The sequence below is a fragment of the Chenopodium quinoa genome, unplaced genomic scaffold (genome assembly GCF_001683475.1).
Source record: "Chenopodium quinoa cultivar QQ74 unplaced genomic scaffold, ASM168347v1, whole genome shotgun sequence".
Classification (NCBI taxonomy): Eukaryota; Viridiplantae; Streptophyta; class Magnoliopsida; order Caryophyllales; family Amaranthaceae; genus Chenopodium; species Chenopodium quinoa.
The window spans coordinates 7,581,275-7,603,322 of record NW_018742329.1 but is presented as its reverse complement, the minus strand read 5'-3'; the positions used below and the strand labels follow the sequence as shown (position 1 = coordinate 7,603,322).

At 35.3% G+C, this 22,048-nt stretch overlaps 1 protein-coding gene across 1 annotated transcript; it reads left to right on the top strand.

The window, feature by feature from the left end:
• Positions 1 to 414: 414 nt before the first annotated feature.
• On the top strand, positions 415 to 8,731 carry LOC110691543 (pentatricopeptide repeat-containing protein At5g65560-like). The gene is made up of 6 exons (XM_021868480.1): positions 415 to 3,908; positions 4,023 to 4,173; positions 5,756 to 5,875; positions 6,649 to 6,719; positions 7,964 to 8,021; positions 8,281 to 8,731. Exon 1 carries the CDS (start codon positions 989 to 991, stop codon positions 3,731 to 3,733), a length of 2,745 nt encoding a protein of 914 aa, XP_021724172.1. The 5' UTR covers positions 415 to 988; the 3' UTR covers positions 3,734 to 3,908; positions 4,023 to 4,173; positions 5,756 to 5,875; positions 6,649 to 6,719; positions 7,964 to 8,021; positions 8,281 to 8,731.
• Positions 8,732 to 22,048: the final 13,317 nt, after the last annotated feature.

Here is a 22,048-nt window from a genome sequence, read left to right as displayed (position 1 = left end):
TAAAGATTATCTAGCACATATACTATTAAATATTAATGCCATAAACATTAGGAACCACTTAATCACTAATACTAGGTGGGTAAACATACTCCATGATTTACTTCACTAATCTACTGAATTTATTATTGTTCCTATACTAGGAACCGGATACTTTGAAACAATAATCCAACAAACTAGTGACATTGTGTACTTAATTAGAAAAAAAAAAAAACAATCACAATCACCGTGACATTTTTTTTATATTATGTAGCCTCACATTTAACAATAATTTTGTTGATTTATTTATGAAATTAAAAGTAGGGGTGTGTTCTATTCACCTGATTTTTATTTATCTGGTCTTATATGAATTTATTAAAACTTATTTTAGTTGTGATTTAAACTTGGACAATCCTTATCAAAAATTATTTTTCCTGAATTGAGGGTCTGAACTGCACCCGCAAATCAAGAGAGAGTCCAATGAACTTTAGCCATTTAGGGTCCCATATCATGAGCTTTACTCTAATACCATGTTAAATCGGGTCTGAGCCGTACCCGCAAACCGAGAGAGAATACACTTCACAATACCAAAGGAGGTTCCATCCCAAAATCACATGACAATAAGAAGAGAAGTCCCTTAGCCTTTTAAAGTAATTAACTCTGTCATCTTCAATCAATATGGAACACTTACACGTGGTGATTCTCGAGACATCTATTCTTCAACAAAAACAAAACCTAAATCATTGAATTCAGTATAGCTCCCTATGTAGTATATTGAACCCTAAAGGTCTAATTATCCAACCCTTCGAGCAAATTGCTCCAAATACGCAAAAGCCCAACCCACAAAACAAAAATCAAAAATCCAAAATCCAAAATCCAAACCCTTACCACAATCATCCCTTCAATTCCCCTGTATTTCCCATAATACATCACCAAAGCCGCTGAACACCCTGCCACTTCCAAATCTCCGGCGACCATATCTCAGCGACGGTGAAATTTTCCGACCGTTCTCATGCATGGATACTTCCGATGCTCCTCCACTACGATGAGAAGATCCTCCTCCATCCTCACCACTTTCCGCCGCCATATTTCCTCCACCACCGCCGTCGTCACCGCCACCACCTCCGACACCTCCGATGACATCACCACCCTCCTCTCCTCCATTCTCTCTCTTCCGAATTGGCAAAAATACCCCTCCTTCAAACGCATCCTCCCTTCCATCTCCCCCACCCATGTCTCCCTCCTCTTTGACCTCCACTCTCTCTCTCCTCAAACTGCCCTCACATTCTTCTACTTTCTCTCTCATCGCCCTAACTTCCGCCACAATGCCCGCTCCCACGCCTCGCTTTTACCCATCTTGGTTCGAGCTAAGGAGTTTCAAAGTGCTGAGAGAATCAGGATGTCGATGATCAGGTACTGCGTACAAGATTCCGATGAGGTGAGGAATGTTGTAAACTCTTTGATCAAGTTGAACTCTAAAGATTTGGGGGAATTTCGATTTGGGTTGAATCTCAGGTGTTATAATTTCTTGCTTATGGCTTTATCTAGGTTTAATTTGATTGATGATATGATTCGTGTTTATAATACTATGTTGAATGATGATGGAATTCAGCCGAATATTTATACTTTTAATATCATGATTAATGGGTTTTGTAAGTTGGGGAATGTTGATGAAGCTCGGGTGTATTTGGGTAGGATTTTGGGGGCGGGTTTGAGCCCCGATTCGTTTACGTATTCTTCGTTTATTTTAGGGTATTGTAGGAATAAGGATTTGGATAGTGCTTTTAAGGTGTTTAGGGAGATGCTGCGAAAAATGTGTAAGAGGAATGAGGTTTCGTATAACTATATTATTCATGGTCTTTGTGAGGAGGGTAGGATTGATAAAGGGTTGCATTTGTTGTCTAAGATGGAGGTGGACAATTGTCGGCCCAATGTGAGGACGTATACGATTCTTATATCTGCGTTGTGTGGAGCGAGTAGGGGAGTTGAGGCGATGAAATTGTTTGATGAGATGAGGGAGAAAGGGTGTGAGCCAAATGCTCATACTTACACCGTGTTGATTGATTACTTGTGTAAAGAACATAAGCTCGATGAGGCTAGGAAGTTGTTTGATGAGATGTCGGAGAAGAGACTGGTTCGTAGTGTTGTTACATACAATGCCCTGATTGATGGTTATTGCAAGCAAGGGAAGATTGAAGCGGGATTTCAGATTTATAACCTAATGAAGACGAATGGTTGTTATCCTAATGTTCGAACTTACAATGCATTGATATGCGGGCTTTGTAAAGTTAATAAAGTACCCGTAGCTATGGCATTGCTTGATAAAATGGCTGCACGTAAACTAACTCCTAGTTTGATTACATATAACTTGTTGATTAAGGGGCAGTGTAAAGATGGGCATATAGAAACTGCTTTTCGATTGCTTGATTTGATGAAGGAAAGCGAGGTGCAACCTGATGAATGGACTTACAGCACTATTATTGATTCCCTTTGTAAAGCGGGAAGGGTCCAAAAGGCTCGTGCCATTTTTGACTCTCTTAAGGAGAATGGTGTAAAGGCAAATGAAGTAACTTTTGCTGCACTAATTGATGGCTATTGCAAGGCAGGAAAAAATGATTATGCCCATGCCTTATTTGAGATGATGCTCCAAGAGAAGTGCATGCCAAATTCTTTTGTCTACAATGTGCTCATTGATGGCTTGTGCAGAGAGAAAAAGTTGAACGAGGCTTTATTGTTGTTGAAGAAAATGATAGTTGCAAATGTGAAGCCAGACATATGTACATATTCCATAATTATTAATGGAATTCTCAAAGATGGCTCTCTTGATGATGCTTATAGAGTTCTAGAGCAGATGCACACTGCAGGTTATAAGCCTGATGCTTGCATATATACTTCATTTATCCATGCTCACTGTAGCAGGGGAAACTTAGAGGAGGCAGAAAATTGGACGAAGATTATGATTGAAGGAGGCGTTTTGCTAGATGTTGTCACTTACACTGTCCTTATTGACGGGTATGGTTGCCTAAGATCACTAACTCAAGCCTTTAATGTCCTCAAGCAAATGATGGATGCTGACTGTGAACCTTCTGAGCTTACTTATTCTGTTTTGATTAAGCATATTTTGAATGAGAAGCGGCTAATTAGTGAAGAAAAAGGAACTGGTACTGTTGTGCATATGTATGTCAGTTCATCTGATGTAGCTTATGTTTGGAAGGTGGTGGACTTTGAAACAGTTATAGAGCTCTTAAAAAACATGACTAAACATGGCTGTGCACCGAGCATTTGCACTTATAAAACTCTCATTGATGGATTTTGCAAAAGAGGACGAATCAAGGAAGCTCAATGGCTGGTTGATTACATGAAACATGGTGGAATTCAACCAGATGAAGGTATCCATAATTCCATCATAAAATGCAACTGCATGCTAGGATTGTACGAAGAAGCCTTCCAGCTGATCAATAACATGGTTACAATGGGTGAGTTACCACACCTGGAATCTTATACATCAATTATTTGTGGATTGTGTGCTAAAGAGGATATGAATCAAGCAGAGGCAGTATTTTGCAGCCTACTTCGTTGTGGGTATAATAATGATGAGATAGCATGGAAAGTTCTGATTGATGGCTTGCTGAAGAGGGGTCTTGTCGATAGTTGTTCTGAACTAGTTAAAGTCATGGAGAACAATAATTGCCACCCAAAACCTCACACTTATTCAATGTTGATTGAGGGTCTTCTAGGTATTTCAGAGGGAAAATAACCTATGATATCACCGTTGCTACCAAGTCAGATGTATTCTTTTTGGTTATATGTGCTCCAGTATTTTTATAAATGGCAATGTAGGATGTTATCCATGTGATGGATTACCAGACGAAGATATTGAAACTGCGGTTCATAATTCAAGGGGACCAAGATCTGCTTTATTTGCTGCAGAGGTTAATTTCCTCCTTTTACTGTTAAATGGCTTACCTCTTGTTTTAGCTAAGAGACAAAGATATCAATTTGGCTAATTGTTTTCAGCAGTCTAACTATAGCAAGATTTTTTGCAGTGGAAAATTTTAGATGAGCCACTCATCCATGGTTAATGAGCTGCAATGTTATGCTGTCCTCAGAAAACGAGTCGATGAGGTTGTGGGATGATTTTTGCGGGAAAGCCTTAACTCTTCAGAGAGCATTATAAGACACCTCATTGAAATGGAGGTATGTTGATAGACAATCTTGATTGCATTATACGAAGTGCTTTTAAGGGCATACCAAAATTGAAGTGAAAAAGGAAATTTTGTATTGTTTGCCATATATATCTAGTTTTGCTTTCTTAAATTTAGATGACCAATGCATGCCCTCAAATTAAATTTAAATCAATTGTCTGATGAGCTGGCAAGGTCATGTCAGCTAATTTGGTTTATGCTGGTATGAGCCAAGAAGTCATCCAACAGGGGAGACTGAAGAACGAAAATTATTACTACCTCCATTTAATATTATTTGCAGCGATTTGACATAAATAGAGAGGAAAATGTCTAATTGTTGCAAATAATATGAAACGGAGGTAGTATGTATAATCTTTATTTCCAAAACTTTATGGTACTGGGAAGGGGGATAAACTACTGTTAAGGACATATTCTTGCAACGGCTATCATGGTAAAAGGAAGATATCTGTTTCTACATGTTTTTTAATATCAATAGTTTGATAATCACTGTATAAAGACCATCAAAGGAATTCGAGATTCTCCAGATTACCAAGTTCAAATATATATCACCATTATTTTTTCCAAGTTTCAAAGCATTTTGTTAACCTTCTAGTGGTACCATATCTTCTCTAAACCTTTGAAGATTGATATAGCTTGTATGGGTAGCAGTCAAATTGATTGATTAAAAAATTACTGTTAAGAAAGTGCTCAGAGGTTGTGCTGTTTTAAAGTGGAATTAGGATAATTGCATTCATTAAAATCCATTCGCTTTACATCTACGAATGGAGGATTTGAAGCATTTTGTTTGATGACTAATATTTCAGCCAAGTATCTCTTTCACTTAAGGTATAGGAAAGATGTCTTCTAGAAAAAGTGTTAGTGGGCCCATGTACCTTAGGGATCTGTCATGCATGTGCTATGAAGTATGAACTCACCCAGACCCCCCCAATTAAGCAAGTGTATGTGTGTCGCTGTGGGAAGAGTATTAGGACAAATCTCCTTGAGTTGGATAGAAGAGCAGAGTGGTGTGAAGAGTTAATTACATGAGAAGAAAGTGACGACGCTAAATAACAGAGACAAGGGAAGGGGAATGTACTGAGCAATTTGTTGTGAACTAAGGAGATCGACCACCATGAGGGTTTACAGGAACAAATAAAATCAAAGTGCACATCTCACAAACGAACATGGGGAAGAATGGAGGCGGGAACAACACAGACAATGCCTGAACAGTGAACACCAATCACCCATAAATTCAAGTTTCATAAAGGATGACATTATACTGTACTAAACTGGCTCAGATCTGGAAATACGGATTGATTTGCAGAAGAGATGATAAAAAAAAAAAAAAAAAAAAAAAAAAGAAGACTCATTGCAAAAGAAGAAAGAAAAAAAGAGATCTAGAGATAGAGAGAGAGAGAGAGAGTTTTCTGTATAAACATTGCCCAGAGAAAATATTTTTGACTGCTATTGAGAGGCAGTTTCTCTCACAAAACAAAAAGAATATTCTGTCATAAATTATTATATGGAAGCCATTTGTCTTTGTAACTATTTGCTGCACAAATATCATCTTTATGATTTTTCGTATTCTGGATCAGGATGGTGGTGAATCTGACACAACTCAAGTTTCTCAAAGGAGTTCAAGATTTAGAGCAAATGTCAGGTCACTAGCAAATGGCTTTATTAAGCCACCAGCCAATGGAGTGATATCGGATCAGGTGCAATAATTTACTTCCTGGTTTATACTTCTTGATGCTAGAAATTTCACCTGATCTCTTTTGAAAAGTATAGGGAAGAACTTCATGTTTCTTTTATAGACTGTATGGAACATGCAGAGTTTAGTTGTTATTGCTTCATTGATTCCATGTATGGAATACTTTCTCAATTATTCATCTGTTTGACTGGATAGGGAGTTCGAGCAAGTACGGAAGCAGAAAGAAATTGACCTACCAGTAATCTCCTCCCCTTCCCCCCCCCCCTTTTTATTGGTGTATGTATGCTTGTAATTTTTTTCTTCCTTCTAGCAGTGTTTATATCCAGTCTCTTGATCAAGAGCACTGCTGGTTTATTGCTGTGAATAGTGTCACGATTCACAGAATTAGGATGTCATTGTCACTGGTCCGTACGTGCGAGGGAGGGTGATATTTATGCTTTATCAGTATGTTGAAATGTGCATTCATAATTACAATTTTCTTTTTGTGGATTCTTTTGGGAATGTATTGTAGATGCTGACCATGCAGTGGTGCTGGTTACTTAGCTAAGTTGTCAGAAGGGATATCTTAATCTGGCTACTATGCTGGTAAATGATGCTAATGAAGTAATATTTTCTACAGAAAATTGCACTTTGATACTAATCAATATCATAGGTTTTAGCTATTGAAGTACCCATTGTCTTGTTAAGAAAAAGTTATACATGGTAGACATTATTGAAAGACTGAGTTCAAACAGTATATTATCATAGAGATTGATTGCCTTTGCAATTACCTGTCAGGATTAATGATGTCAAGTCCTTGGCTTCAGCTTATAAGTAGTGAGACGGAGACCCACCTACCAATGATCTATGTGAGTGCATCTTCCAATTTATTCTTCATTTATACTTATAACTTAGAAGGGGGTTGAAACGTGAACATTTCAGATTTAGTCAAGTTACATGCATATGTTTGGCTTAGCAGGTAGATATTGTGAGGAGAGAGTGATGCCTAATTACTTTTACTTGTGTCAATACGGGTAACAAGTAGAGATTGTGAAACAATGAAAGCAGTTGAACAATCAATGTACCCAGAATATACTATGTGCATGACATTGAGAAATAACCTTTCATGTCCATTGGATTTTAGTTGGATATTCCATGGCACATCCGTTGCACCTTAGCAAATGCTGAATATATGTGGTCTGTAACACTTGATTTATACTGATTCTCTTGTACAAAAAACTCATCATAAAATATTGCCCTATGAAAGTTGCCACTTTGAAAGAATTTGAGCCATACACATACCAAGTACTCAATTTGGTCAACAGTTATATTTGTTTCACAGAATTACTGCCCTTATAAAACGCAATTAGTTGGGAAAAAGGAATTTTTGATAGTCACTTGATTATATATGATCTAACAAAAAAAAGTTGAAGAAGCTGCTAAAACTTTGTAGCCATATTCTATTTTAGCCAGCATCCGAAAGCCAAAATGGAGCGTGTTTCTTGTTGCAAGAGGCACTACAATTTTAAAAAGTCTACTTTGGGTAGAGTAGTAAAGAAACAACGATGGAAGAAGTTGAAACATATTTATCAAAACCCAAGAGAAAGATGTACTAAATTCATATTTTTCATCAGCCACAAAAGTAAATATAGATAAGTAATAATAATAATAATAAAGAAAATCAGCACCTGTTACGATAGATTCTACCATATGCGCATGATAAAAGGATGCATGGTAGGAATTGTCTTCTAACATATGGCATGGTTTTCTGTAATCATATCCAAAATTAAGGTGTAATTGAATGCATATAAAAATGATCACACTTAATTTGATGGTGGCTCGATCTACCAATCTACCATGGATGTCAAGTGTCTCGCAAGGGAACGAGGAGATGCAGGGTTAAGGAATTGCAGTGCAATTCTCCTTTGACAGAAAAGGTTGAGTGTGCTAAGCTTATACCTTACATTCTAATTTTGCCAAACGTGACTTGCCTTGTGATTTCCTTTGCATACATGTGGTGATATGAAAGGCAGTTTCTTATGAGCTAGAAGTAAGTTGGGTTTGTCTTGTTTAAACCTAGTTTGTTGACGATCTCTTTGTTTCTTGTAATCAGACTATCTATCTACATTGAAGACCTTGTTAACGTGTGAATTTGATATTTCTATCTGAAGGTAATAAATCTATCTTGATTATGTGCTTAAGTGGGTCTATATCCTTCATAATCACTTGAAGGTGTTGGGGAATTTGAGTGATAATTGTTCATTTTTGCACTACTTATTAAAAGATATGTACATTTTTTCTTAAGCTTGCTAATGTATATCTCTGCAAAGATCACTAAAAGCTGATGTCTTATTCTAGTAAAGATATATAAAAACTTCTATACTAGGGTCATGGTCATAGATTTAATTATTGATGTCCATTTTTTGACAGAAATCTCCTGTGTCTGCTGGAAGGAGTTCAGTTAACCTTCTTCTTTGGGGCATGTGCTAGTTATTTATACAAGCTTTGGAGAGTATAGAGAGATGAAAGATTCTTCTGAGATTGAATGCTTGATTAGTCTTTGAGATTTGAGGCTGAAAAACTCTTCACAGTACATCTACAGGGTTTATATTTATGTAAGATAGGTCAGTTTACCCAAGTGCCCACTCTTTTTAAGGGTTTTGGAAGCTTTCTTTCATTACTGTTAAGTGTTGGCATTTTTGGAGTATATTTTCCCCTCTATAGTTTTACTGTTATACATTCTTTAACGAACTTATCAGACTGTAATATGAATTGCATGCAGTTATATATCTGAACTTCAGTACCAAGCTTAGAAATCTTGTAAATAATTTGCCAGCACCTTTCTGCTTTATTTGTCAACTACTTATGTGCTTGATCATTACATGAGCTTCTTGAAGAGTCTGATAATATATGGATAATCACATTCAATTTGCGTAATTGACCTCTGAAACCAATCAAACTGCCAGATTTTTGGCTTTGATGTAATGATTTATTCATCATAAAAGCCATATTGCTTTGGATTTGTTTCAGAAACTACTGGAGAGTTTCCCTTAATAACAAGAACATGCTGCATGATCCTCGGCTTTCACTACCACATCTGGATTGACAATCACTTGAACATTGTCACCATTCTGCTACTCAGATTTCTTGTTAAGTGTCAAATTCATGACAAACAAGAGTACCTTTTTTTTTTTTGTCTAGCACAGCAATCTCTATTAGCTGTATGTTTGACAAGCATTCCAACTTATGATTCAGATCATATATGTTTTAAAAAAACACACACACCCAAAAAAAAAAAAAAAAGACCTTTCATCATTCAGCATTAGAACTTGGCAATGACTGATTGAGAAGTCTTTTGGGTTTGAGGCTGCAGTTAAGACTAAATGGAGTATAAAATAAGAGCGCAATTCTTGTTAGGCAGAAATTTTTATCACATAACTCTAATCATGTATGATATAAAATTCTGCCAACAAAGAAATTGACCTGTTAAATTTTTCAATCTATAGGTTGAACATCTTGATGGCACTTGTGGTTGTGTCAATGATTGATGAAATAGTAACCTTTTTTTTTTTTTTTTTTTTTTTGAAAACATGAAATAGTAACCTTTATACCGATATAATTTGTGATAATTCTGTGAACATTTCATGGTTTATGCTATGATGTATTCCTTATACCATATTACCATACCTTTTGTTTATTTGATTCTTTCTTTACTCCTATGGTCCCGATTTGCTAGGTTCCTCAGCTCCTCCCCTGCCTTTTATAGCTTTTCTCCAACATTGCATCGTAGCACAAGGAATTTTGTATGCGTGTCTAGCATGATATGTCTTATTTACACCTGTGAACCTGTCCATTCATGTGAGCCATCTTGGTGTCTTGGAAAAAAAAAAAAATCTTTTGTCTCCGATTTCCTCAGGCTGACCGTTAATCTTCATGCTAGACCTTACAGTTTAAGTGAAAAACATTACTTGTATGTAAGTATGTTAATAGCAGATAAGATGCTCCTCTAAGAGTCTGCTAATACTGCTAAGAGTGTGTCTTAGAGTCAGCTTACATGAGCTCCTCTAAGAGTCCGCTAATTTACCTCTGACATAAGACCATTAATATTCATGCTAGACTTATGACCTTACTGTTTAAGAGAAAAAAAAATATATATTACTCAGATGTATATTACATTGGATAGTGTAATAATGGAAACATCTTGTGAGAATGAGATAGAGATATTTATCTGAGACTAATTTAAAGAGAATACTTACAAAAGCTGGTAGGAGCATTATAGTGTTACTAATTACATATTAACCGGAGTATTACATTTCAAAGCTGTGTTGTTTTATCTTTCGCACTCATTAACCATGAACTACACAAAGTCACAGACCTTAAGCTTCAGATCATTCAAGCAAAGACACCAGCATTGTAATTTGTTGTCCAAAAAGTTCTTCAAACTGTCAACTTTTGCCAGGTTTAAACAAGAAACAACAGTATATATGTTATCTACTCGAATTGTATATATTCTGAACAGGTAGACCATTTGACTGTAGGACTATACAAATCTTGTGCACCTGGAAAATTTTGAGTAATCTGGTTTACCTTCTGAAGTCTTAAGCATTTATCAGATTATGAAGAACCAAGCTTACTTCCTTAACATAGGATGTTTTAGGTGCAGAGTTCTGTATACTTCTGCTGTTGAAGTCTGTACAACAAGACCATAAAAGTTGCATTACGAAATTCTTCTGCTTTATTCTTTTAGAGCACAGAAGAAATAGCAATCCTCCTGCATAAACTCTGAACTAGTAGCTTACTGTAAACATGCCTATGTGCTATGCTGCATAAGAATTACAAGACCGGGACAAAATGTAAATGGTTTAATGCGCCCAAAGAAAAAGCACATTTCATTTCACAATTGACAGGGAAAAAAAAGAAGAGAATTAAGAAGAAAAAACTACTTAGCTATTTCAGAAGCAATGTTTCAGACCGAGAAGTGAATCAAAATAACCGTGGTAGTAAATTACAGGGCAATTCTCCTTTGGCACAACAGAAGTATGCAATGTATAAGCATGGATTGTATGCCAAAGGAGAATTGCACTGTCATTCACCATCACCAACCACAATTTGTCTTCTGAAACCTCTGCCTAATTTGCTCGGGACTTATTCAATGCTGTATTTATACCTGAACTACTTGTATCCTAAACATGGATATTCCATGGGAAAATAGAGCATATGCTAGGACAGCACAAGTGGGTCTTCCCTATCACATTTATGGAGTATGGTCCCTAAGCTTTCTCCTTAATTCTTTCCTCAGTTAATACTCGGGAATCTTTAGCGTGCATCTGCATATCTCTTGTTTAGATTATACTCATATTGTGCATTAGTACAGAAAACAATGTCAAAACAGTCTTAGATTGTGATAGATATTGTGCATTAAAATCTTTATTTATTAATTAAATTCATAATGCAGTTCATAATATCAGTTTAACATGCTTGAGAGCTCAATTTCTAGAGGACTTCAGATAATTGAGCTAGTTGAGATTCATAGTTTCCTAAAATTGTAAGTTTGTTTTGAAACTCACCTCATATGTTTGTCAAAGGGTCTGGAATGTGTATAGTTACTTGACTAACTTTTTTGGGATCTCATAGCAACCATCAATTGTATGTTGTACTTGCATTCGTTACACGGAGGCAACGTAGCAAGAATATTTAGCAGAAGATAAAATGCCTCCCCTTGAAGGAAGTATATCGCCCATGACATATTTCAGCCTATAACTTTCATATTCTGTTCATAACACTTGGATGCTTCTTGTTTCTTATTGAGAATATCCTTGTAAGAGTTATAACAGCATAACCCTGCGTCTAGTACAACATAGTCTCACGGAATCAAATCTTGTAAGCAATTTGTATTCGAAAAGTTATAAAGTAATTGAATAAATGCTGGTAAGAACTAATGTAGGTAGTAATATGTCCTCTGATATCTCAAGGATATGCTGTTTGAACATCCTTATCAGTGCAACATAGCATGGGTCGTAGTTGAACCAAAATCTGTAGTCAAAATTGTGTTTATTTCGAAAGATAGTCAAGTGGTATTTGTCCCTCCTGAAGGGGCAGATCAAATGCTTTTAGAACAAAAATTAAGTACAATGCTAGAATGCCAGATTGTTGTGATAATAATCAGCACAATTTCTAAAGAAATTTATAAAAATATGTTCATATAGTCACATTTGAGTTATATATAAAGCAGTAGATAATTTTCTTTGGCAGATTATATCGCCTAATTAGTAGAAATCTAAGTTCATCAGTGTTTTCTTATGTTGGATACTTGAGTTTTTGCTGTTAATTGTAGTAAGACCTTTAAAACTAGCATGTTTTCATTATAGTTAATTGACCAACGATGTTGTCAATGTAGCTCCTTAAGCAGAGGTGTATGTTTTACTATCATATAACTACTAGTCCCAAAGCCTAATAGGACAAGGTTATGAGTCTAATATAAAACATGTCTGACAAAAAAAATTAGTTAGTTTTTTCTCCCAAAAAGCTAAAACTTAAGCACAAATATGCATGTCTAGGAACCATTGCAAATCATGACAGTTAGACTGCATGTTAAAAACATAATACACAGTATAATGCAAGTTTTATACTTTCTAATGAATCGAGTTACTATATTAGCTGTAGTCTAGTGGATATGCTAAGAATATTCCGTGTTTCTATAGAAAATACTGAACTCTAACATTAGCTATAAATACTTGTGCAACATGTAAGTAATTTGCATCAGTGCAACAGCAACTGCATGGCTGCATTACAGGGCAATTACTCCATTGGCAGGCAACAATTTCCTCTGTATGCAGTTTCTTAAGCAAAAATGGAGGAGTTTAGTTCACTGCCAAAGGAGATTTGCCCGGCAATTCAGATATGCATGGTAGAAAGTCTGGTAAAGGTACTCTTGGCCTTAAACTGGTTACATAGAGGGGGAAATCCTGTTTATTCATGCAGCGATGAATGATTCTTTGCAAGGGTAAGTTTCGAGTTTCTTTCTTTCAAGGTTTGCAGCTGTACTATAGAAGATAAAGCGAAGGGAAGTCATAAATATGCTTGGTTTGTATCCTTATTTTATTTGATGTGAATTCATTTAACATCCCTTAAAAAATAACTGTCACTGCTTCTAACATATCTTGATACCTGTGAATTGACAATACGACATGCTTACTCGAGTTGATTGATCTTAGTAAAGAACAAAATACTATATTTTTTATTTTGATGAGTACAACCCTGAACTTGATGATAATACCTACTTAGTTATGCATTGTGCATGTATTGTTTAGAAGTACAGTGTAATTGATGAAAATGTCAACAAAGAAACAGGTTGTGCAGAAGTTAGTGAGATGTAGTGTATGATTGCTTAATCTTGATTATATGCTTACGTTGGTCTACATACCTTCATAACATGTTGTCATATTCGTTTAACTTCCTTGTATAATGTATGCATATTCAATAATCCACATGCTTGCTAAGGTATTTCTCTGCATATATCACTATAAGCCGAAGGCTCTGTCTAGTACTGATGTACAAAAACTTCTAAACTTGGGTCATAGAGGTATATTATTGATGACATTTTGTTGACAGAAATCTCCTCTTTGTCAATAACTCGTCTGTTGGAAGCGAATTCACTTGACCATAAGACCACTTCACAACATTTGCAGTACTTTTACAGAGCATTTTTTGTAGGATAGGTCAAATCTACCTTCTTTCCCTATGTTCCACTCTTTGTAGTGTATTTGAGCCTTAATTTAGTTGATTTTAAGTGTAGTCATTCTACATTGTATCTTTAGTTTCTTTGGAGTACATTGCTTTCTTTAAAGATTTTTCTTATCTAACAAAGACCATAATATGAACTGCAGTAACACAAGAATACAATGTATAGTAGCGAGTTTGTTTGCAAATGAGCTTGCTGGTTAACATGAGTACCATACTAAGCGTCTGCTTATATCTCTGATCACTACATTTAACTTTTGTTATTATCTCTGAAATTAAACCGCCAACTGTTTGTCTTTGATATATATTTTATAATAGCCAAACTGCAGAGCTAATGGGATTCCATCTCAGAATGGAGTTGCTTCAGAAACTAGTGAAGAAAGTTTCCCGCAATAACAACAGCATGCTGCATGAACCTTGACATTAACTACTGCATCTGGATCAATGTTCACATGAACATTAAAACCGTCTATGTTGCTTGGATTCTCTAAACATGTCAAATTTGTTAGAAATAAGAATACTAATTTCTTGTCTAGCACAACAATCCATTAGTTGTATGTTTCAAAAGCATTCCTAAAGAGCAAAGAATTAAAAAAAATTATATAAGCATTCCAACTTAAGTTTCAGATGATGCAGGTTTAATTAACAAAACACGACCTTTGATCATTTCAGTATTAGAACTTGGCAATAACTGATAAATGATGACTTGAAAAGTCTTTCAGTTTTGAGGTTGCAGTTACGAGTAGAGAATGGCAGAATAACTCTTGTTTTACGTATGATTTAAAATTCTGCAAAGCGAAGAAATTGCCCTGTTAATCTTCTATACCTACACTAATGGATATCATTTCACTTATGTCAATGATTAATGAATTGTGGCTTTTACATTAATATAGTTTGTGATATTCTGTGAGCATTTCATGGTTTATGCTATGATGTATTCCTTATACCTTAACTTTAGTTTCTGCCTTTACTCATTATGGTCCCCCTTTTGCTAGGTTCTTCCTCTCCTGCCTTATACTGCGTTTCTCCAACATTGCGCTGATGCATGAAGAGTTACTTAACGTTTGCGTGAAGCACAAAAAATATCATATCGTATGTCCTTCTAAAACAATAGTTAGTCACTTACACCTGTCCATTCTTGTAAGCTAATATGTTTCATATTGAAATCTTTAAAAATCTTTTAAGACCTTACTTTTTTCTTAGAGAAATTATTATATTTTACTTTTTCTGTCCCTTTTTGTTTGCACCATATGACTCGTAAAGCTCTCACAAAAAGTCGGCCTATGGTGCAAATATAAGGGACAGAGGGAGTATGTATTATGGTGTAACGGTGGAAACATCTGTGAAGATTTCAGAAAGAGTGTTGTAAGAATGAGATAGAGATTTATTGGAGCATTATTGTGTTTATCAATACACTTGATCACATCATAACTTTTCGGAGCAATGACTAACTACATAAAGTCATAAACCTTAAGAATTTAAGATTTAGATCATTCAAGCAAACAGACCTACGTTTAGCTGTTCAAAAGTTCTTCGAACTGCCAAACTTTTGATAGGTTTAAACAAGACCAACAGCAGTAAATTTCTAAGCAGTACAAAATGTTATTTATATATTATAAACAGATAGACCATAAGACCATATAACAGTGGGACTAAACTAATTGCCCTGACATTCACCAAACAAGAGCAACATTATCTTGTACACCTGGAAAATTTTGAGTAATTTGGTTTAGCTTCTATATTCTTAAGCCTTTATCAAATTAAGGGACCTAAGCTAATTGCCTTAACATAAAGTGTTTTTAGTGCAAAGCTCTGTATAATTCTGCTCTGGAATCCTGTACAACAAGGCCATAAAAGTCTTGCTATGTCTAACGAATTTCTTCTGCTTGCCTCTTTTAGATTAGAGCACGAAGGAAACAGCATTCTGCACAAACTCTGTTCGGGTAACATACTGTAACAATGCCTATGTGCAATGCTGCATACGAATAAGACGGTCAAAGAAAAAGCACATTTCCTTTCATACAATTGACAGGGAAAAAGTAAGAGCATTGCACATAGGAAGAGAATTTAGAAGAAGAAAACTGCTTAGCAATTTCAGTAGAAATGTTTTGGACTGAGAAGTTACTCAAAATAAACGTGGTAGTGAATTACAGGGCAATTTTCCTTTGGCACAACAGAAGCATGCAATGTATGAGCATGGATTGTATGCCAAAGGAGAATTGCACTGTCATTCACCGTCACCAATTTGTCTTCTGAAACCTCTGCCTTAATTTGCTCAGGACTTATTCAATGCTGTATTTATACCTGAACTATTTGTACACAAACATGGATATTCCATAGGAAAATAGAGCATATGCTAGGACAGCACAAATGGGTCTTCACTATCATATTTATGGAGTTCTGGTCCCTAGGTTTTCTCCTTTTTCCCCAATACTCTGAATGAATCTTTGGCGCGTACGTATCTGCATATCTCTTGTCTAGATTGTACTGATAGTGTGCATCAACAAAGAAAACAATGTCGAAACTGCCTCAGATTGTGATAGAAATTCTGCATCACAATCAATATCTATTTACTTATTTTTCATAATGTAGTTCATAAGACTAGTTAACATGTTTGAAAGCTCATTTTCGACTGGACTAAAGATAATTAAGCTAGTGATGTATATAATTATTGTACAAGTGACTTGCATGCCTTTGCACCTCCTATGTAAGAGAGAAAACAAAGAAAAATAAGTCGAATAAAGTTTGATTTGAAACTCATCTCTTATATGTTGGATCTATAGTTACCTGATTACCTTTTTGTGACCTCATTTCAACCATCAATTTCTTGTATATTGTACTTGCATTTGTTATACGAAGGCATCATAGCAAGAATATTTAGCAGCACATATATCTTGACCGCGATAAAATGCCTCCCCTTAAAGGAATTAAGTATATCCAAGACATATTTCCGCTTCCTTAACTTTCATATTTCATCATACACTTTGTTGCCTCTACAATTTTAATGCGAATATCCTTGTAACAGGCATAACCCTGCGTCTAGTATATCATAGTCTCACAGAATCAAATCTTGTAAGCACTTTGTATCCGAAAAGGCATAAAGTAATTGAATATATACTGGTAAGCACTAATGTATAGGTCATATGACCTCTGATATCTTGAGAATATGCTGTATAAACTTCCTTGTCTGTGCGACATAGCATGAGCCGTAGTTGAACACTTGAACCAAAATCTGAAGCCAAAACTATGTTTATTTCGAAATATAGTCAAGTGGTGTTTGTCCCTCCTGAAGGGGCAGATACACAAAGGCTTTATAAAAATTAAGTACAATATCAGACTGTTATGTATCAGCACAATTTCTAACATTTCAAGAAACTCCTCCATAATATGTTCACATTATGAGTTATATACTAATTAAATTATCTCCTTCGGAAGATTATATCTTCTTATCAGTAGAAGTTTAAGTTCATCAGTGTTTTCTTATAGTATTGGATTTTGGCTTTAAATTGTAGAAAGAGCTTGATATTCTGGTCCTAAATCTGAAAAACTAGTATGTTTCTGTTATAGTTAATTGACTAACGGCGTATTTCTTAAAGCAGTTAGAGGTTTATGTTTTTACTATCATATCAATGAACTACTAGTTCCAAAGTCTAATAGGACAAGGCTTTGAGTAATGTTGAAATTAGACAAGAAATAGCACAAACTTGAGCACAAATATGCATGTCTAGGAAGTATAACATGCAAATTGTGTGTAAGACTACATGTTGTTCAAACATTATGCACGAGATAATGCAAGTTTATTACATTTGAATGAAATCTATAAACAATACTAGATTGGATATGCTAAGAATATTCCGTGTTTTTATAGGAAATGCTGAACCCGAACATTAGCTATAAATACTTGTGCAACATGTAAGTAATTTTGCATCATTGCAGCAACAACTGCATGGCTGTATTACAGGGCAATTACTCCATTGGCAGGCAACAATTTCCTCTGTATACATTTCTTAAGCAAAAATGGAGGAGTTAAGTTCACTGCCAAAGGAGATTTGCCCGGCAATTCAGACATGCATGGTACTAGTCCTGGTAACGGTATTCTCTTCCTTAATGTACACTGGTTTCTTAGAGGGGATATCCTGTTTTTCATGCATTGATGAATGATTCTCTGCAAGGGTAAGTTTCAAATTTTCTTTGAGGTTTATTTGCAGCTTTTACTATAGAAGATAAGCGAAAGGAAGTCAGAAATATGCATGATTTGTAAGTGACTACCTCATTGCTGCTAACATATTCTGATAATCTGATACTTCTGACATTAGTATTCTTACTTGAGTTGCTTAATCTTAGTGAAGAATAACTAGTTAATATATAGTTGTTATTATGATTTTACCTATTTAGTTATGCATTGTGCGTGTATTCACTGTATTGTTTAGAATGTATGGTGTAAGATTGATGAAAAATGGCAAGAAAGAAACAGGCTGTGAAGCAGTTTGCAGGGAAAAAAATGGTGATTGGATCGAAGCTCTAACATGGAAAGGATATAACATCTCCATCGTACAAGCTGAGTTAACTGAAATACACAAGGCTCTGCAATGGATTGAAGATAGAGCGTAGTCCAACTGTGTCATAGCAACAGATTAGAACCAAGTAATCGAGGAGACTATACAACAGAATAGTCACAGTATCAGACTCTAATCTTCATTCAGTCCTTCACTATAAATCGATGCAGGGAGTTGCTTAACAGTTGTCTTAGAAAATGGAGTTGTAGATATCTTGGGAGGCTAAAATTTACAATGCATACTGGGATACAAGCTACTGTCTTTTGACCCCACTGTTGGTCTGTAATATTTTGATTCATGGTGACAAACATGGTACTGTCATGAACACCGCGACTGTAACAACTTTATGCCATGTCAATTGGATATTAGAAGTTCATATATAAGGAGTTTTGAGGCGAAAAGAACACAACCTAGTTAGATTTGTCCCAATGTAGTGCAATTCAGTTGCACACTTAATCAACTTTCATTTTCACCAGTCTAATTCTATGTGGTACCTTTACAAGTTATATTTTAGTTGGAAACTTTTCTTTATAAATTTTGTACCAACAGAATTCAGCTAGATCAATCATAGGATCTGATATCCTCTACAAAAAGTGTACGGCCATCCAAGCATATCATTCTAAAAGTTCGTTGCAATGAGATTTTATGTAACTTCGAATGTGGAACTGAAGCTAATTAGCTAAGCATGCATAAAGTTTAAGTTGGTTAGTCCTGTAAATGACATTATTAAGGAAACAAATTGACCAAATTATTGGTGCTTTAAGTGATCCTAAACCAGATTTTATTCCTGTAAATGCAACATCACCGGTGTTTTAGAGAGCCACAAAGGCATGATGAAAATCAATCCCAGGATCTCCTAGAAACGAGGAGGGAAGCTCTGACCATCAGAGCTATCACTCACTCTCTGCCTCACTGGTCAACGTATCATTCTCTGACATTTTTTGTTATTGGATACTGCCTAGATCATTATCTACACTGAGTCGACGCATCATTCTCTGACATTTTTGTTATCGGATGGATGTAATGGACCACAGGATTCCTGAGGATATGCCGAGAATATTCTGTATATGCATGAAGAATGCACGGCTCAGTTATCAGCTAAATGTCTATGAAACATTTGTCGCGGCTTTTACATTTATGTCACAGCTGTTGGAACGCCTGGTGAAGACTGATGACAATGAGAAGCAGTTCAATTTAATAAAAAAAAATACTAGAATCTTGAATGTTTTAATAAGTTTCTAGTGAGATTAAGAATCTTAACTGATAGCTTTGTTTTCATGAAACATTAGTCTAGTATCATCAGAGTATTGTATGATACTAAGAGAAGCAGATATTAAAATTAGTCCTGTAAATGACATTATTAAGGAAACAAATTGACCAAATTATTGGTGCTTTAAGTGATCCTAAACCAGATTTTATTCCTGTAAATGCAACATCACCGGTGTTTTAGAGAGCCACAAAGGCATGATGAAAATCAATCCCAGGATCTCCTAGAAACGAGGAGGGAAGCTCTGACCATCAGAGCTATCACTCACTCTCTGCCTCACTGGTCAACGTATCATTCTCTGACATTTTTTGTTATTGGATACTGCCTAGATCATTATCTACACTGAGTCGACGCATCATTCTCTGACATTTTTGTTATCGGATGGATGTAATGGACCACAGGATTCCTGAGGATATGCCGAGAATATTCTGTATATGCATGAAGAATGCACGGCTCAGTTATCAGCTAAATGTCTATGAAACATTTGTCGCGGCTTTTACATTTATGTCACAGCTGTTGGAACGCCTGGTGAAGACTGATGACAATGAGAAGCAGTTCAATTTAATAAAAAAAAAATACTAGAATCTTGAATGTTTTAATAAGTTTCTAGTGAGATTAAGAATCTTAACTGATAGCTTTGTTTTCATGAAACATTAGTCTAGTATCATCAGAGTATTGTATGATACTAAGAGAAGCAGATATTAAAATTAGATTCATCAAAAGTTGGATCAAACATCTTAATATTTGTGCAATATTACATTGATAGAATGTAAAACTAATCTTCGTACTCCAACCATCAACTTAGAGTCTTGGTTAAATTGATCCTTTGACATGGTATCGGAACCACTGTAACAAGGTCCTGAACCATTAGCTTAGGCTTTTAGTACACATAAATATAGGGAAGCCGCAGTCCATGGGTGACACTTGTCAAATCAAGCAAATGAGATCATGTACTAAATTGGACTGGTACATTTTTTCTGCTAGAAGATCAGATCAGATGCCTGTATCATATATCTGTAAGATAGAATAACAGGAAGCTGGATTTCTTTCTGTTATTTCTTTTGGAAATGCTGATATTCTTCCTATATCTCTTTATTCCATGCAATATTCAGGGATTGCATGAGCTATGTTCCTTCCTCAAATTGGATATGCCAAAAGGAACATAAGGCATATGCTAGGACTGAGGACAGTACAGGTTGGTGTACCCTGTCATATGCGGCTTTGCGGAACAATGCTATACTGCTCATCTTCTTGGAATTGCACTTGGTGAAGGCTTAAGTGACAAGCCATATATAAATATGAAGTCATGACTAGTATATATTTCCAAAGTACAAAACCCTTTTTATTCTAGCCTTTTATGAACTTTTGCAACATTAGACATTTGGACTAAAATTTGATTCCTAGAATTTGGTATACTGTATCAAAAGGTATTGGCATAATACAGAAAATATGCTTGAAATGGAAAAGGATTAAACCAATGAGATTTAACGCGATTTGGTTACTAGTACTATAAAGTCTAAGCAACCACTTTGTGTTTTGAATTTGGAAAAGAGGTGTAGCATAGAATATAGTATATGTTATGCTGTTGGATCTTCCCTTTTATGAATATATATAAATAAAATTTTCAAAAAATCGTAAGTGAATTGTAAAGAACTCCACTTCTTGCAAACCTCAAAAGGGCAGGGCAAAAGCAAAAGGTCACAAAAATGGATGTAGTTTGGAATAAAATTTTCTCTTTATTTGCTTCCAGTTATCTTCGGATATTGTAAGAAATCTATGTTATCAGGAGAATGCTATGGACCGTATGAACTCTCAAGGATATGCCATAAATATGCTAAATATTTTGATAATACGCGGCTTCATAGCCTTTAGTCATCAGTTATGCAAACATTTGGTTTAATTTGGTTTGTATCTCCGTGTTAATGTCACAAACCAACTGCATTAATGTGTAGCATGGTGCTCTTACATAGCAACCTGTGTGATGCGTGCGCACTGTTTAGTCATGCAAATATGGATTCATGCCAAAATAGTTTGTTGATCACCCTGAACTGAGTCTAGAAATGCTTATGCAGTATTCTTAACCAATAATATAAGAGGATGATCTGAATATTAAACTGAGTACAATGAGAAGCAGGTTGTTTTTTAAAGCTGATTCTCATTTGTTTTAATGGAAAGAAAAACTACCACAAAAGTTCGTTACAAAAGTTTCACAATACCTTTAATATCTGCTTCTTGTAGACTAATAGAGGCAAATGAAAGTACTTTTTGAAGGTTCTCATAAGTCGCCGTATGATATCTTGTTACTCATAAAAAGTTAATAGTAGTTGGTTTCATTGCTAATTGCAAAAAGACCTTAAAGTTTTGATTCTTTGTTAATGCTTGTATGTTTCTGTTATTGTATAATGACTAACTGCATGTATATTTTTGTGTAGTTTGTTTCAATTTTACATATCTACCAAACAGTTTCTGGTTTAATTATTAAGAAAACATGCAGCATCAAAATAAGACTAAATGTTGATAAAAAAAAAGTCTAAGGAAACAATGTAAAGCTTTTTGGTGGAATGAAATCTATTTTAATACAATAATGCTGTAAAACTATTTTGGATATGCTTAGAATGTTCTATCTTTTACAGGA

Bases quoted from the DNA above. Each gene is read 5' to 3' on its own strand.
- LOC110691543 (XM_021868480.1), top strand. From the start codon at position 989: ATGCATGGATACTTCCGATGCTCCTCCACTACGATGAGAAGATCCTCC.